The following is a 16,426-nucleotide window of genomic DNA, read 5'->3' as shown; positions in this document are numbered from 1 at the left end:
GCACTGCTCCTCCACTACTACACCCCTAAAGGCTGAATCCAAAGCCAATGAGGTGTTTCCCTGTTTCACGCCTTATGGACGTGCCCAAGTGAACACAGCATTCCAGGTGGGTGGCTCATACCAGACCTTGACATGCTCCAATTAGCAAAGGTTTAACCTAATGAGAAACTTAAAAGTTACCCACACACCGCTAGTCCCCATAGTAAGTCTAAGGATGGAGTCCAGGGACGGGGGCAGGGAACCAGCCCTTCTGACTTGAGACAGCCTGAACTTACCACCTTTTCAAGATACCTGCTTATTGTCTCCCTCCTAGCCAGGAGCCGCAAACCGGAATTCCTCCCAACCACATGTCTTAGTGACCACAAAGTGGCATCTAAGAAGTAGGCCATGCTCTATGTGCTCAGAGGAGCCCGGGCCTCCAGATCATTCAACTAGTGTGGGATGGTTGAGCCCCTACTACATGTTGGGAGCTGTGCAGGGCCCCCAGGGTGGCATCCTCCCGGACGCTACCCTCCAGGCACCACCCCTTCCCTGGGCTGGACTGCAAGTCAAATTGCAAATCACAAATACAAAGACTATTTCAATGGTTAGAAATCTTAATGCTCTAACCGTATCATTTTATGGATGCTGAGATCCAGAAAGGTAGAGAGCCCCGCCCAGGATCACACTGCCAATAAAAAGCAGAGCTGGGAGAGAAGTCAGATTTCAAGTCCTAGCTTACGGTTTTCTCCACTACATTAATCATATGTCTCTAGCACATGGAGCAGAATCCATAAATGCCTCTCCCAGCCCCCACCCCCCTCCTCATTATGCTAAGACAGCAAATAGAAACAAAAAGGCTGGATGAGAGGATGATCTTAGCACATACCTGATAAAGCCTGATGGGAGCATTCAGTAGCCCTGGGTGTCCCTAGAGCCCTAAGATACCTTCTCTTTGTCTCCTTCTCCATCTCTAACGTCTGTACTGGTCTTCCTCACCCTACCGGCACCACACCCTACAGCCTCAATGTTTTTGATCTTGAAGCTCCCAGGACATGGTAGCCAGCACTAGGTACATGGCCACCGAGGCCAGGTCAAGGGAGCAGGAAGAAGGAAGACAAAGGGTCCAGAATGAGCTTGGTACGGAGGAGAAAATGTATCCCAAATCATGCCAACAGCAGGGTGGGTCCCTAGAAAGAGTGATTCATGTTCTTCACGTTGTCATTCTGTCTCAACTCCCCTTGAGGGATTTTAAATTTATCCTTCATTCCTACGATGTTTAAATGTCTCTCCCTCACCACATGCACGCACACACCCCTTCCGTGCTGCTCCCACTCCCTCTCCAGGCCTTAGCATCTCCAGCAACTCCAAGAATTCTCAGGCTCTGCTGGCTGCAGCCTCCTCTCCCTCATGTCTCTCTGTGACAAAGGCTACAGGGCCGCCCTCCCACCTCTCACCAGGCCACCAGTAGCTGGCTCCCACCTCCATTTCCTGACCCACCCCACTCTCTCTCCTTACATGATTTCCTCTTCTCAGACACTTTGCCAATTTGAAGCACATCTTTGCCAACATTACAACAGCAATAATATGCACTGTGGAGCTCTGGCTTTAACAGAATCAGTGTTATGAATATCAAAACATAAAATCATCTTCTCTTTCCTTTAAGAATTTCTGTTAAACAAGCCTTCTATTATTGATATAAACGTTCATCAGGAGGATCTGTCGCCCCCACTGTTTGCCAAGCCGGTCAGTCCCCAGTTCTGGCTAGCACCAAGCTGAGATCTCAAGCAATTCAGACAAGCCAGTCTATATCTTCTAGGAAAGGACACTTGAATCTATACTTAGCCTTCCCCCTCCAATCCCCAAATTCTGGCATTCCTTAAATTCCTTGAGATCAAAGATTTTGTCTTGTTCATCTTTCTATTCCTAGCACCTGGTACTGATTTCAACTCATAGTAGGTGCTTATGGTGGCCATTAGTGCTGTTTGTCAAATATTCTGATTATCCCCCTCTTGGGCACATGGTAGGATGTATTTCCTGGCCCTCTATGGTTAAGTGGGGCCATGTGACCATTCTGGCCAGTGAGTTGTGAGTGGAAGTGATATAAGTTACTTAAGACTAGCATGTAAATGCCAGTACAAAACTCTCTAGAGCAAGGATTGGCAAACTCTCCAAAGGGCCAGAAAATAAATATTTCAGGCTTTGCATGCCACATAGTCTCTGTTGCAGAGGGCCAGAACATAAATATTTTGAGCTTTGCATGCCATACAGTCTCTGTTGCAACTACTCAAACTCTGCTGTGGTACCATGAAAGCAGCCAGAGAATACGTAATGAGTGGGCATGACTGTCCTGATAAAACTTTATTTTAAAGCCTTGTCACTTTGGTCTTTCAACTGCATCTCTTGGACTCCATTGTTGTCACTCAGCCTATGCTCGTGGAAGCAGGTTCTACAGAGAACCAGGCAAAAATAGGAAATGAAGATCTACAAAAGAGAATGAGCAGCTTCCCGACAGCACAGTTACTGTCCTGTGGCTCACACACAAGACACCTGAATGGAGGGAGAAGAGGGCCTGCTTAGAAATTGACAGTTATAAGATGAGTTCTGCGAAATGCACCCAAGGACGAGCTAATGCAAGCTTTGAGGGCACCTGACTCTAACCCTTGCTTTCTACCTAATTCTCTTCTTATTCTGTATTGCTAAGTTTGGTTAATGGGCAAAGGGTGTGATTTTTTTAATTACAGGGACCCTGAAGAGGAAGAGGGTTTAGTGCAATCCAGCAGCCCCAGGAACACTCTTCCCTTGCTTGTCAGGATGCAGTGGGATGGCAGGATAAGGGCTCTCCTTCTCTACCCCCACTCAAACACCCTTTACTGCCACAAACACTTGAGCCCATAATCACACTTCTGCTTACTTCTGAAATTGTCTTCCCCGTCACCCTTCCAGAGTCAAAGTCAAGATCTTTGTCCATGAAGAAATATTATGTCCTTCGCACCATCTTTTCCTTAATACCCTATCAAGAGTTTTACTTTTCAATTCATCTACTTTTCACTGCTTTAGAAATAATGATCCGTGCACCCCTTTGGCTTATCTGGGCCTCTCAGACCCCTGAAGAGGAGTCTGCCACATTGAGGACATTCATCTTCCTCTCCTTGGGTGTATCCCCATCCTGCTCCCACCCCTCCACTGCTCTTTCTGATTCCTTCAGAACATGTGCATCCTCCAAATACTTTGTGAGAGGGGGATACACCAGGAAGTCAATGAAACTTATGCTTTTCTAAGTCCACTAGCTTCATTCCCTGAAAGTTTTGAGTTCAGCAAAGAAGTCTCCATGGCATACACCACCAAGTAGATGGGCTAAGAGACAGTGGGCAAAAATGGAGCTGATGGGCACCACGAGGTGAGTGGTAGGCACACCAATGTCCCTGAGCTGCCCCTGAGCTTTCTGGGCTCTCTGCCCTCTGTCCACCATAGGCAGGACAAGGGCAAAGATGTCCTAATATCCATCTATTAGAAATGAAAAGTGGTAAAGATAGAAACAAATTTTGAGATATGATACTCTACATATCATGTTGAGTTAATTCTAAAAGTGATTCTCTTGAGAGAGAACTGATATAGTTAAATGGGTTTCCTGCCCAGCAATAGGGATAGCAGGGAATGACCTACTCAGCATATTCAACCACTTACTCAGAGAGGAAACATTCCTCATGCAGAAATATTCATCTAGGGATTTTTCTTAGCTGAGCCAGCCTGCTACCTGACCACAAAAGGAGGAGTCAAAGCCGGGCATTATTTTCATTTGCCATGATTTCCTACGACTGTGTTGCTCCATTTCTAGTGTACATCAGAACCATGTACGTTGCTGGTTAAAAATGCACTCCTGGATGTCTCTTCAGAAATACTCGTGCAGAGAATCTCATGTCTATTAGTGCACATTCCACACCTGAAGCGGAGTGTTTTCCTTGAGTCTTGCTTTATATTCAGAATGTGCCTACATGGTTAATAGACACCCTTTCCCCCAAGGAATCATGTCGTCAAACACTGTCCTAAAACCAGTGTGTCAGCCTGAGAGGTTGTGCTAAGTTGGTAACAGGTGTTGTCCCGGATGAGTTAGGTTGTCAAAAGCCATCAGAACGGTGTCGTTCTCAACCATTTCCAGTCTATATCATGAAATGCATAGAGCAAAGCACACCCAGGAAGTGTTCCCTGACCCACCCCCACTCCCTGCAGAGCTCTGTTCTCCCCTAGACTGGCATCGGTTTCTGCCCACCCCACATTCCTCTCCATGTGCCTATGTTGTTATGGCGACTGTTCAAGGATGGGCTAATGTCCAACAGCAATTTGACAGACTGGTGCATTCTGAATGCAAACCAAGACTCAAGGAAAACACTCTGATTCAATGTGGAGTGTGCACTAAGTCAGCCTGCGTCTCTGTGGAGAGGTCGAAAGAGTCCATATTCCGGTGTCGGAAGCTCTGGGTTCAGGTTTCAGTTCTGCCACCTGCTAGTCAAGCAACCTTCAGCCTGACTTCTCTAAGTCAGTTTTCTCACATAAACAATGAGGATAATAATATAACCTGTCATACAGAAGCCTGTAATGGGAATCAAGTTAGTATCTTGGGAGGAACTTGGAACTGTAAGTTAAATAAATATGGAGTGAAAAATAGAAGTTAGGAGCCTGTACTCTGGAGCGGGGTATGAATCCCAGCTCTCACCAACTGAATCCCTGGGCGAATTACATAGCCTTGCATTTCTTCATCTGTAAAATGATCATCAAGAGTAGATAAATCATACAGTTGTTGTGAGAAGTAAATACAGAAGCTCATAGAACAGCACCTGGCCACAAAAAAATGCCCAATACATATTAGCTACCATTTTCATTATGTAAAATAACTTACGTTTTTATTAAACAACCTCAAAATATCTGTGGCTTAATAAAATAAAAGCTTATTTCTCTCTAATATCACTGTCTAATGATACAAGTTGATCCGGAAGATGGGAAACCCTGTGGTGGTGGCCTGGGCTGTTCCCCGTCTGGCTGCCAGGCCTGGCCCCTTCTGGTCAGATCCCAGCCTTTGTGCACACCTTCTCAGCTGTGATCAAACACAGAAGCTTGCCAATGCGTGGGAAGATCTCAGGTTAGGATCTGGATAATCAGGAGCAGATGGCAATGGAAGAAAGGCATACCTGTGCCTCCAAAGCATGTCTGATCTCTGAAAGTTGTTAGGATCTTTTCTTCATTCCACACTCTTCTCTGTGCCCTCTGATATTCTGTTTTATGCTTTTTCTTTCTGGCCGTTATTAAGTATGTTACCACATGATTACTATAATGATGTTACAATTCACCTGTTTTTTAAGCCGAATAATTCATTGAGAACAAAACTCACATTTCTAGAGATAATGTGACCCAAAGGATTTTTAGCTCAACACACGCTGAGCACAATGGTGGCAACTCCAGGCGTACAACTCAGACTGCTGTTCCCTGAAACTGTGCAATAAGACACAAGACACTTGTAACATCAGACCAACAACTACAGTCAAATTGAAAGTGCCCACATCTTTCCAGTGATCAAAAAGGAAAACTGTAGTAGGCCTTATGTTTACCCCCCAAGATTGTTCCATCCCCTAACCTTGTGCACCCTCCGTACAGTTGTAGGAGGGGCTCCAGCTCCGTGGCAGATTCTATTCAGACTAATCCAGGCAAGGTAACCACATCCTTTTGCCAGTGATTACTTAAGGAAAGGGCACATGACCCATTTAAAGCCAATGGAGTATAAGGTAGCATTTGCTAGGGTTTTGGAGGAAAAAACTCCTAGCTTTAAAGGGAAAGCTAGAAAAAGAAGTGGCCCCTCTCTGCCTCTGGACAGTGTGCTGCACAGACGCAAACCGTGAAACTGCCATCACCACGTCACTGCCAACTCAGGACAAGCCTGCCACATGGAGGAGAGGAGGGCCAAGACAATCACAGGAAATGGAGAGGGAGCCCCAGATTCAATCAACCTGGAAGCCACCCCACCTTAGATCACCAGCAATATGAGCCAATACAGCTCCTACTGGCTGATGCCCATTTGAGTCAGGCTTTCTGTTACTTACACTCCGAACCACAGTTGTTGAAGGAGTTCCCATATTTACCTGCACAGTTTTAAGATTTTAAATAGTCCACAAGCCTACAAACCCATTTAATTGTGTGGATCATAGAAAGGGGAAGTCTTCTCATGCCTCTCTCTGTTTTTTGGTTGTAGTTCATCCTCTATAAATGGACACTAGGAGTTTACTCTTGCATAAAATTCTCGGTCAGGATTCTAATTCAAACAATGCTCGGGAATAATGGAAAAATGATTCAATCCAAACTGAATAAAGTTAAGTTCAACTGGGTTAGCAGTTTGAGGCGGAAGGTGAACACTGCAATTGGGCTAGATATGAAAGGCCTTTCTGCAGTTAAGTGGGGTAGAATGAGGATTAGAGGTCATACCGGAAGCCATCTCTACCACCGTCATCAATAATAATAGTTACTATTTATCGGGTTAATTTTATACTAGATACGATAAGGGGTTTTACGCAACAAATCCCTTAAATTTTTATTTAATTCTCCAAAAAAATTCTTATGAAATAACTATATCTGTGAACTCAATTTTACAAATGAGGAAACTGAGACTTAAAAGGATTAAGTAATTTTCCCAAGGTTAGGGTCACACATTCATTAAAAGGTAGAGCCTCTTATCCAGATCTGACTGATCTGACTCCAAACGCCATGCCACCATCCACTGCACCGTGCTGGGCTCTAATAAGACCAGAAATTCATGTTTATTAACCAACCTATTGGGTAAGTACTTTTATCTTTCCCATTAAGTAAATAAGAAAACAGGGCACAGAAACCTACCCAGGTTCACACAACGAGTAACACTGTACCTAGAATTCAAAATCTGATTCCTTACCCAACCTCTCTCCGGAAGTTGCAGTAAGGATGGTATAGGCTGTAGTTTGAAAGTGAATGGGTCTTCAAATAGCCTTGTCCCTTGGGTAAAAGACTGTTTATGTGTTTCAGGCCAGGTGTGGTGGCTCTCACCTGTAATGCTAGCACTTTGGGAGGCCAAGGTGGGTGGATCACCTGGAGTTCAAGACCAGCCTGGCCAACATGGTGAAACCCCGTCTCTACTAAAAATACAAAAAAATTAGCTGGGCATGGTGGCAGGCACCTGTAATCCCAGCTACACAGGAGGCTGAGGCAGGAGAATCTCTTGAACCCAGGAGGCAGAGGTTGCAGTGAGCTGAGATTGTGCCACTGCATTCCAGCTTAGGTGACAAGAGTAAGACTCCATCTCAAAAAAGAAAGATTGTGTGTTTCAGTGATGGCATGTTCATGTATGTGCAGGGGGTAATGAGGCCATGCATGTCTGTGCCAGGCTTCACCTGCCCTTCCCCAGGCCTGACTCCATGTCTTTATGCAGTCCCATGGAAAGGAAGGAGGGCTGTTGGCAGTAGCACTTTCTAACTAAGCACAGCACTGCATGGGGACGGAGGATGCTATGGCTTGGCACAACAGTCCTGGGCCTCTCCAAGCAGCATCATCACAGAGCAAGCTCTCAGACAGCCCTAAGAGGTAAGGGAAAGAAAGGGTGGATCATCCCTTGTGATCTTGTGACTGCCTGATGGGAATCAAGTGATGGTTCTGCTCTGGGGGGAAACCAGAAGAAATGGAAAAAATGAGTCTTGGGACCCTTCCCACCTCTTCCCTGGCCCCCTGGGCTCTCTCTCTCACCACCTTGTACCCATGTCCCCCAGCTGCCAGGGTCTTTACACCACCCTCTAGCTGTTGCCAAATTCCTGTCTTCACCACAATATTCTACAAAATCCCCCATGATTATGGCAACACCACTTTTCAATCCAAAAAGGAAGATAACTGGTCTGAAAAGAATATTTTTTCTGATCTGCAAATTTATATATAAGAAGTAGCTCATCTGGTTATAAAAATTAGCACACAGTTAAGTTAGCAGATCACCTCCTCTGAAAATATATAATGATGCAAAACGGGGGAGTGTCGGAATGTCTGGGCCATGCATCATCACACACAAACTCCACAAACTCCAACATGGCCATCCTACTTTTCTTCTACTTCTTTTTCTCAGACCACAGACAAGTCCCCCAGGGCCAGGCCCTTCATTAGAGATGAAAATTGCTTACATAAATAGGTCCCCTCGAAGGTGTCAGTGTTCTAGGGAGCTGGGTCACTTAACAGCCAGGCAATAATTCCAAGAGGAGCCAAGAAGAGGGGCCTCTGCAAGCAGGTATAAGAGAGGCCCAGTGCTGCAAAGTGCAGGGATGTCGTCACTTCCTCCTGCCACAGATCTTCCAAGCATTTTAGCCTAATATTTCCTACATAAAAATCAGTGCAATTTTCACTGGAACTAGTTGAATCACAGACAATACAGAAGCTCTGATAAGAAGCCCTCCCTTATCAGGTGAATTGTAAATATAAACGACCTCTTTTTGAGCCAAGCACCATACTGGAGGCTTTACAAGCCTTACTAGCTAATCTCCTCAACAATCTTGAAGCTTTTTCTAAAGTGAACTGAATCATTCACTCATTCATGCAATCATCCACTTCTTCAATACATTGATAATAACCACCTATTATATGCCCAGCATTGTGCCAGGCACCAGAGCTGAAAACAGACAAGTAAACAGATTCTAACATGAACCTTGATTTGTGCTCAAGTGAGAAAAATGAATAAGGTGCTCTGTGAGGCCCTAGAGGGTCTCGGGGAATTCAGGAGGCTGCCTAGAGGACAGGGTGTTTAAGCTGAGAACTGTGCATCGTGTCAGGGTCAGCAAGGCAGAAATGGTGGGAGTTAGGATGGATTGCAATGGAAATACTGTGGTAAGAGTAGGCCTCATTGAGAAGGTGACGTTTCAGCATACTCAAAAGAAGTCAGGAAGTGGCAATTCCAATACAGCGAAGACAGAAAAAGCTGCACAAAGGCCTAATGAGGGAGCATGCCTAGAATGTTCCTTGCTAGGAGCAGGAAGGAGGCCAGTATGGCTAGAACAGGAGTAGCAGCAGACATGAGAGTTGTAATGTGGGGTCACATCACAGAGGGCCTTTGCCTTTTGCTCTGAGTGAAGTGAGGAGCCTTCAGAGGGTTTTAAGCAGGCATGGCACTCCTGTGCAGCTGCTGGTGAGGTCAGATTGTAGAGGAGCACAGGAAGAGGCAGGGAGACCAGTTGGAAGCCACTCCAGCCATAATACAGCAAAGTGTGCCCCTCTCAAACCCTAGACAGAGACAGCTTTGCAAACTGCCTGATCAATGGGAGCTCAGTGTACCCCAAGGAAAAACGCAGGCCATCAGGACTGGGGAGAGGTAGAGAGAGAGGGCCTGAGATGGCCACTCCCCATCCCTAAAGCTCCTGTGTCTCCTGAGTGGTGCAGGAGGCTCTCTGAAGATTTTCTGTCTTCAGCACACACCCTTGTGCTAAATAGGGGCATGGGATCTTGCCAGTGGTCCTAAAGGGCCTCAAGGTTTGGGCAAGGAGGAGATAGTGTTCATGCATCAGGAGACCAGAGGCATGGCAGGGTATGCAGACGCATCAGCAGCTGATGTGGAGGAGGAGAGGTGTCAATGGCCACAGGCGAGGAGGACCCTCTTCCCTACAGCCATCACCAGTCTGCAGCCTCTCCAGAGGGCCTGCAGCCTAGATGCCCCACCGCAACATCAGCTCACATAAGCTTCAGGAAAGGAGGGGTAGCAGGCAGCTGACTGTATATACATCAAAGGAATGACATATATAATCAAAGGAATGATAAATCATCAGTTAACTCAGAAATCTAGCAAGGTTCTGGAAATAATGAAAGCCAGATTTTTTATAACCTGAGTTTTGTGAAGCCACTTCAAATCTGCTTCACAATGTACAACAGGAAAAGAAAACCCACTGAGATACAGCATAGAACTACAGTAGATCAGATTTCATATTATTTATCTGGGTCATGTATACTATTCATTCTTCATAACAGTTAAAGCTAAAATTCAGCAATGAAGGTCTTAAACGTTCAAGGTCACCATTTCTACGGCATGATTACATTCGCTTCATCCCAGGCAATGATACCCAGGAAATCGTGATTTGTTGTACTAATTGTATTTTTACTATTTTAACATTAAATTCCTCATCAAAGAAAATCATCAAGCATGCCACCATGTGGGAAACATCTAACAAGTCACACTTTGGGAAACATTGTCCTCACTGGCAGGTAGTATCTACAAAATAACAGTCATCTCAGGTGTTAATGCTGAGCATGAGGTGAGAACATTAAAGATCCCCCCAGCTATCCTCCCAGTCCTGCTGAGTCAGCTCATCCACATTCCCCAGACAGTCATTCAGTCTTTGAACATCTCCATTGACAGGGATTTCACTATTTCACTACCGCTCTCCTTCCCCCACCACCCAAGCAGCTATTCCAACTTTAGATAGCTCTATTAGGATGATCTTTCTTATTCTGAGCTGAAATCAATGTGTGTCAACACAGAAATCAATGGTCTGTAAGGAAAAGCAATTCATTCACCTGTGGCCACCTGAGACAGTCTAGAAAAAGAGGATGTGATCAGCAATAGAAACAATGAAGAGAGGCCAAAAATCAATGACCTCCTGTCAGAACAGCTCTGCAGAAAGAACTCAGTGTTTTTGCAATTGACTTAGAAGACCACAAGATTTTTCATTTGCTTCTTTTTTTTCCTTCTACCTGTTTTCCTTTAAAAAAAAAAAAAATCTCTTTGAGCTTTCTTCCCTGTGAAAAGCTAATTGTAACTTTCCTGCAAGCCATTACTCAGGTTATTTTCGGAAGAATCAACTCCTACAACTTCAAAGGAAGGACAGAAAGGTCACGATACTGGGAAGAATCAAAGGATTGAGGGGATGTGGTGGGGGACTCACTGAAGGACCCAGGTTCCTGTGAGGCAGAGGAGAGTCTCCCAATACTTCTGTCCTCATAGTGAAAACAGAATTTCTGAAGTGATCTTCTACACAGTAGGACTGCCTGGAAGGGAGGAAGGGAGCTCTGTTTCCAATTGGATCTCCATTGCCTTTTACCTTTTGATTCAAGCTGAAAGGCTAATTTTTAGTGATGGAATTACAGATTTCAAAGGGGTGTTGGTTTTTGCTTGACGAAGTCAAAGCCAGTGGAAACTACTGCTATAGCAGGTCCAGCTGCCACTGCTCAGACCTTGTTCCTGAAAGTGAGACGGGATGGAAAGTGGCCCTAGTGAAAGGTGATCAGGTTGGGTGGGGGTGACAGAGCAATGTTGGTGCTTCATGGAACTTGGTCCTCCTTTAGCGAGGCCCATGGAGGGAGGGCACTCTGCACGCCCTGCTCCAGCTGCCAGGAGGTATCTCCAGAGTTCCCTGGCTTCAAACAAGCCTTCTGGCTCTTCTTGCCCTTCTTCTGGCCCTGGCTTTGCCATTTACCAGCTTCATACCCTTGAGCAAGTCAGCCAACCTCTCTGGGCCTCAGTTTTCTCATCTGTATTATGGAGATAATTGTCCTTTCCTCCAGTAGATTTATTATGAGGGTTAAATAAGATAAAATGTGAGCAAGCACTTCCTAAGCTACAAAGCTTATAGAAGAAATTAATGTGATCTTAATGTAATTTAAGGTTTTGCCACCAAAAATAGGTGCCAAAGTTTTGTTTTTATCTTGTTTCACCTTGTTTCTGTTTTTCTGGAAACTGTGAAAAGACAGCTGGTCTTGCACTTCAAGACTCCTCACAGAAAGAAGGGAAATTAAGCTGCCCCTCCCCTCAGTCAAGGCATCTGGGTAGAGCCTGTGGCTTTCATAGATATTTAGATGGCAGCAGTTTCATTTTACAACTGACCTCAGAAGAGACAGGTTGAAGCAACAGTGGAGGGCGGAGCTCCAGAGTGGGGAAAGGAGGAAGAGGTGGCTTCCCCAGGCAGACACTAGCGTAACAAGGTGACATTTGCACATTAGCAGCAGGCTGGCTAATTGATTTATTCCTGTTACAGGAGCATCTGTCTCTGCAAGAAAGCGATGGCCACCAGCTCTGGCACAGGTGCTAGGAGAATGTCCAGGTTCTCTCAGGTCACTTTCTGCCCTAGCCAATAGAGTAAAAGCATTTTGAAAACCAGGAGAATGCCAATGAGAACGGACTGCAGTACAAGAGGGGTAAGGGCTGCATGTGGAGGTCCCAGGGCCGGGGAGCTCAGCAGGGAGAGGGAAGGACAAGGCAGGATGAGGGGGAGGGCCACCAGGCCCTGGAGCTGGATTCTAAGCATCACCGAAGTAGCCCACTCAAAAGTTTTTCTCACTTTCCTCCTTTTTCCTGGAGTCTTCCTAGTAACCTCAATGATATACTATAATACCTCACCCTGGTCAGGTGCAGTGGCTCACGCCTGTAATCCAGCACTTTGGGAGGACGAGGCAGGCAGATCACTTGAGGGCAGAAGTTCGAGAACAGCCTGGCCAACATGATGAAACCCCGTCTCTAGTAAAAATACAAAAATTAGCCAGGTGTGGTGGCACATGCCTGTAATCTCAGCTACTCAGAAGGCTGAAGCAGGAGAATCGCTTGAACCCAGAAGGTAGAGGTGGCAGTGAGCTGAAATCATGCCACTGCACTCCAGCCTGGGTGACAGAATGAGATTCCATCTTAAACAACCAACCAACCTCACCCAGGTAGAAGCCTGGGTTTCATAAGGTCCAGGACAGAGTTCCATCCACCTCTTTTGTGAAGACTGACGCTCTTGACCCTGCCAGAGACATTCTGAGGGCTCCTGCAGACCTCTGCCCTTTTTTACTGTGAAGGTCTGTTTGGGCAGCTCTAGACTTTCCTCATCTGGTGGCAGAAAACCCACCTATCTTCAAGCCTTTGAACTACCTTACACAGTAGATCTGCAGCTTGCAAGGGAGTCCCAGCTGTTTCATTGGCCAGGTTCGCTACAGAGGTGTTCAAACCAGGTATCTTCTACAGGCTGGACAGAGTGGATCCAGTCTTTACCCAAGTCCCAGAAGAAAACTTAGTTAATGGAAAGAATTTTCTCAGTTTTGAGATTTTTCTCCTGTAATTTCTTTTCCTTAAACTCTTGAGATCTGATATAAGAATGTGATGGGTAATTTTATCTGTTGTAGCATAAACTGTTTATCCCGGGTTAAGTAGATCTCCGTTTCTGTTATTCCACATTGTTCTACTCAGGACCATGCTCCAGCAATTATCTTTCTCTTCTGCGTCATCAATTTTTCACTTGTTGGATGACTTCCATAAATGTACAAACATACTGTTGTTTCTCTCATCTTAGGAAAACCACGTCCTTCACCAGCTATCATCTGATTTCTTTGATCCCGCTTGTGGCAAACTCTTCAAAAGAGCCATCTGCACTCACTGTCTCGGTCCTCTCCTTCCATCCCTTCTTACACCAACTTTGATTGAACTTTTCTCCCCACTGGTTTGTTAAGATCACCAATGCCCTCCACATTGCTAAACCCAATGACCGATACTTCTTGTCATGCTTGATGTGGTAGCCACCTTCCAAGATGACCAGCCTTCACATAGCTTTGTGTGGTCCCTCCCACACACTACCACGGTTGGTCTGCGTAACCAAGAACATTCAGAGGTGATGGCATGACACTTCCACAGTTAGGTACAAAAGACTGTGACTTCCATCTGGGGTGCTCTCCTGCAGCCTATCTTCCTTTTGGGTCACCTGCTCAGGGGGTAGCCAGATGCCATGTCATGAGGCCACTCAGATGGCCTACATGGCTAGGAACTGGGGTGCCAAGAACTGCAAAAGTGAATTTGGAATGGGATTCTCCAGCCCCAGTTGAGCTTAGAAATGGCTGCAGCCACATCTAACAGCTTAATTTCAACCTACAAGAGGCCTTGAGTCAGAACTACCCACCTTATCAACTCCTAGATTCCTGAGTCTTGGAAGCTTTGTGAGATAATAAATTTTTGTTGAGATAATAAATTTAATTTTTGGAGCGATTTGTTACACAATGATAGATAGCTGATACAACTGACTCCTGGCATTATTTGACACCGTTGATCCCTCTTGCCCCCTTGAAACACCTTCTCCATCTGGCTTCCCCGGCATCACACTCTCCTGGTTTTCCTTCCACCTCATGGATCACTTCTCAACTTCCTTTGCTGGCCCTTTTACTGCTGCCTTGCTTCTTTAAGCTGGAGGCCCGAAGATTCCCAGTCCTTTTCCCTCCTGTCTCTATTCACTCCCTTGGTGACCTCATCCAATCATGTGACTTGAATCACCACATACCTTGTCAGCTCCAAAATTTATCTTTCAACTCAGATCTTTCTTCCAAATTTCTGGCTCATATAATGAGGTGCCTCCATGACCTTCTCTACTTGGATATTTAAGATACAACTCAAATTCAACAAGCTCAAATGTCAACTCCCAACTTTTCCCACCCAAACCTGCTTCACAGTCTCCTTCCGAATTGATGGCAGTTCTATCCTTCTGGGGGCTCAAGCTGTCCTTGACTTCTGTACTTCTCTTATTCTCTTACACATCTCAGCCTCTCTCTTGCCACTTTTTTTTTTTCCAGTTTCCTGTTAACTGGGGGCAGTCTCCTTTTTCTCCATGAGTCATAGTTTCACATTTGGTTCCAGTGACTGTATTCCTCTGTCTTATCATCAGTGAATGCTATTAAATGCACCTACAAGATATATAAAAAGAGTGACTCACTTGTCACCATCCACTGCTACCATCCTGGGCCAAGCCACCATCATCCCTCATCTGGACACCACAACAACCTACTAACTGGTCTCCCTATTTCTACCCTTACCCCTCTACCGTCTACTCTGAGCACAGTAGCCAATGTGCACTGTGAGCCTCTTAAATAGGCAGAGCATGTCATTCCTCTCTGCATAGCATCCTGCTATATACCCTCGCTTCGCTTAGAGTAACAGCCACAGCCGGCCTCCCAGTGGCCAGCAAGGCCCTGCACCCCCCGCTTCCCGCACCGGCTTACTTCCCAGACTCCACCTCCTTCTGGTCTCTCTTTGCTCTGCTCCAGCCACACTGGCCTCCGTGTCGTTCTCAGAATATGCCAGGCTGACTCCCACGGCATTTGCACTCACTGTTTCTTCTGTCTGGAATGCTCTTCCCCTAAATGCTATTCTGGCTAAGTTTGTCATCATCTTCACATATTTGCTCAAGTACCACCTTGACAATGATGGCCTGTCTTAGGCATCCTGGAGAATCCTGTATGCTACCCCACCCTCAGCGCTCCCGTGCCCCCATCCTATTTTCCCCACAGCACCTATCATGTTTTAACATACTAGAAGCTGTCCTTGTTTGTGTTAGTGTATTGTCTATCTTTCCCTGCTAAAATCTATACCACAAAAGGGCCAGTATCTGTGTCTGTTTTATTGATGAGACACCCCAAGCCTTTCAGGATTTCTGGCGTGTAGTCAACCCTAAATATATTTTAGTGAATGAATAAATTATCTGAAACTGTGACAAAGGCCTCACAAAATATTCTGCATTATCCACATTTTACAAATGAAGAAACTGAGAAAAGAGAATTCACATTTCTCAGTCTAACCATGTGCCAGACTCTTTCAACACGCTCTTACTTAAACCTCCCATTTTACAAAGCTCAGAGAAGCTAAGTGGCTTCCAAAAGTCACATAAGTGGTGAGAAGCCAAACTCTGATTTGAACTCAGGTCTAGCTGACAATAAAGTAAACTCCCCTATCACTCTTCCCATTCTTGTGCAAAACACCTTCCGCACACCTGGACTGAGACAGCTGACTTTGGCTAACAGAAGTCACCACACCACACTCTTACGGGGTCCCTTACAGGCCCTGTCTAGAGACCAGTCACCAGTCCCTACCTTTCTTTTTATCCCCGGGTTCAGGCACTCAGTCCCACTCATTCCCACGATGGCTGACAGTCACACAACATAACCCCAGCTGCTCTTTAAATGCTGAAACCCAGGAAGAGGTTCTTGGTACGTGCTTGTTGGAAGTTGCAAACATTTTTCCAAATACTTGAAATGTAATTGTTTTTAAGGCCCTGAGTCCAAATGGGTACACACTAGCCTGAGCCTTCTCACTGCCCCCATCAGAAAAGAGCACCAGTCCTTCTTGGCCAGGCACGGTGGCGCATGCCCGTAATCCCAGCACTTTGGGAGGCTGAGGCAGATAGATCACCTGAGCTCAGGAGTTTGAGACCTGCCTAGGCAACATGGCAAAACTCTGTCTCTACCAAAACTACAAGCTGGGCCTGGTGGCACGTGCCTGTGGTCCCAGCTACTCAGGAGGCGAGCTGGGAGGATCGCTCAAGCCTGGCAGGAGGAGGTTGCAGTGAGCTGAGATCATGCCACTGCACTCTAGCCTGGGTGACAAGAGTGAGACCCTGTCTCAGAAAAAAATAAAAGATCACCTGCCCTTCCATCAGTTCCATCCTCAAAGCCTCGAGGA

The 16,426-nt window shown here is 45.8% G+C and overlaps 1 protein-coding gene and 1 long non-coding RNA gene across 22 annotated transcripts in view; one reads left to right on the top strand and one right to left on the bottom strand.

The window, feature by feature from the left end:
* CACNA1E (calcium voltage-gated channel subunit alpha1 E) overlaps positions 1–16,426 on the bottom strand; it is a 515,845-nt gene that overhangs the window by 421,460 nt on the left and 77,959 nt on the right. For 16 of the 21 annotated variants that reach the window (XM_054247616.2, XM_078355053.1, XM_054247626.2 and 13 more), the window contains exon 1: positions 869–1,142. The exons of the other annotated variants lie outside the window; for them this stretch is intronic. In XM_054247616.2, coding sequence (XP_054103591.2) covers positions 869–950 — 82 coding nt within the window. In that variant the 5' untranslated portion in view covers positions 951–1,142. Of the gene's footprint in view, positions 1–868; positions 1,143–16,426 lie in introns of those variants that run through there. 21 annotated transcript variants of the gene reach the window in all.
* LOC128930096 (uncharacterized) overlaps positions 1–16,426 on the top strand; it is a 52,025-nt gene that overhangs the window by 15,761 nt on the left and 19,838 nt on the right. The window lies entirely within an intron of this gene.

This window comes from Callithrix jacchus, chromosome 18 (assembly GCF_049354715.1).
Source record: "Callithrix jacchus isolate 240 chromosome 18, calJac240_pri, whole genome shotgun sequence".
Lineage (NCBI taxonomy): Eukaryota > Metazoa > Chordata > Mammalia > Primates > Cebidae > Callithrix > Callithrix jacchus.
This window is presented reverse-complemented; position numbering and strand designations above follow the sequence as displayed.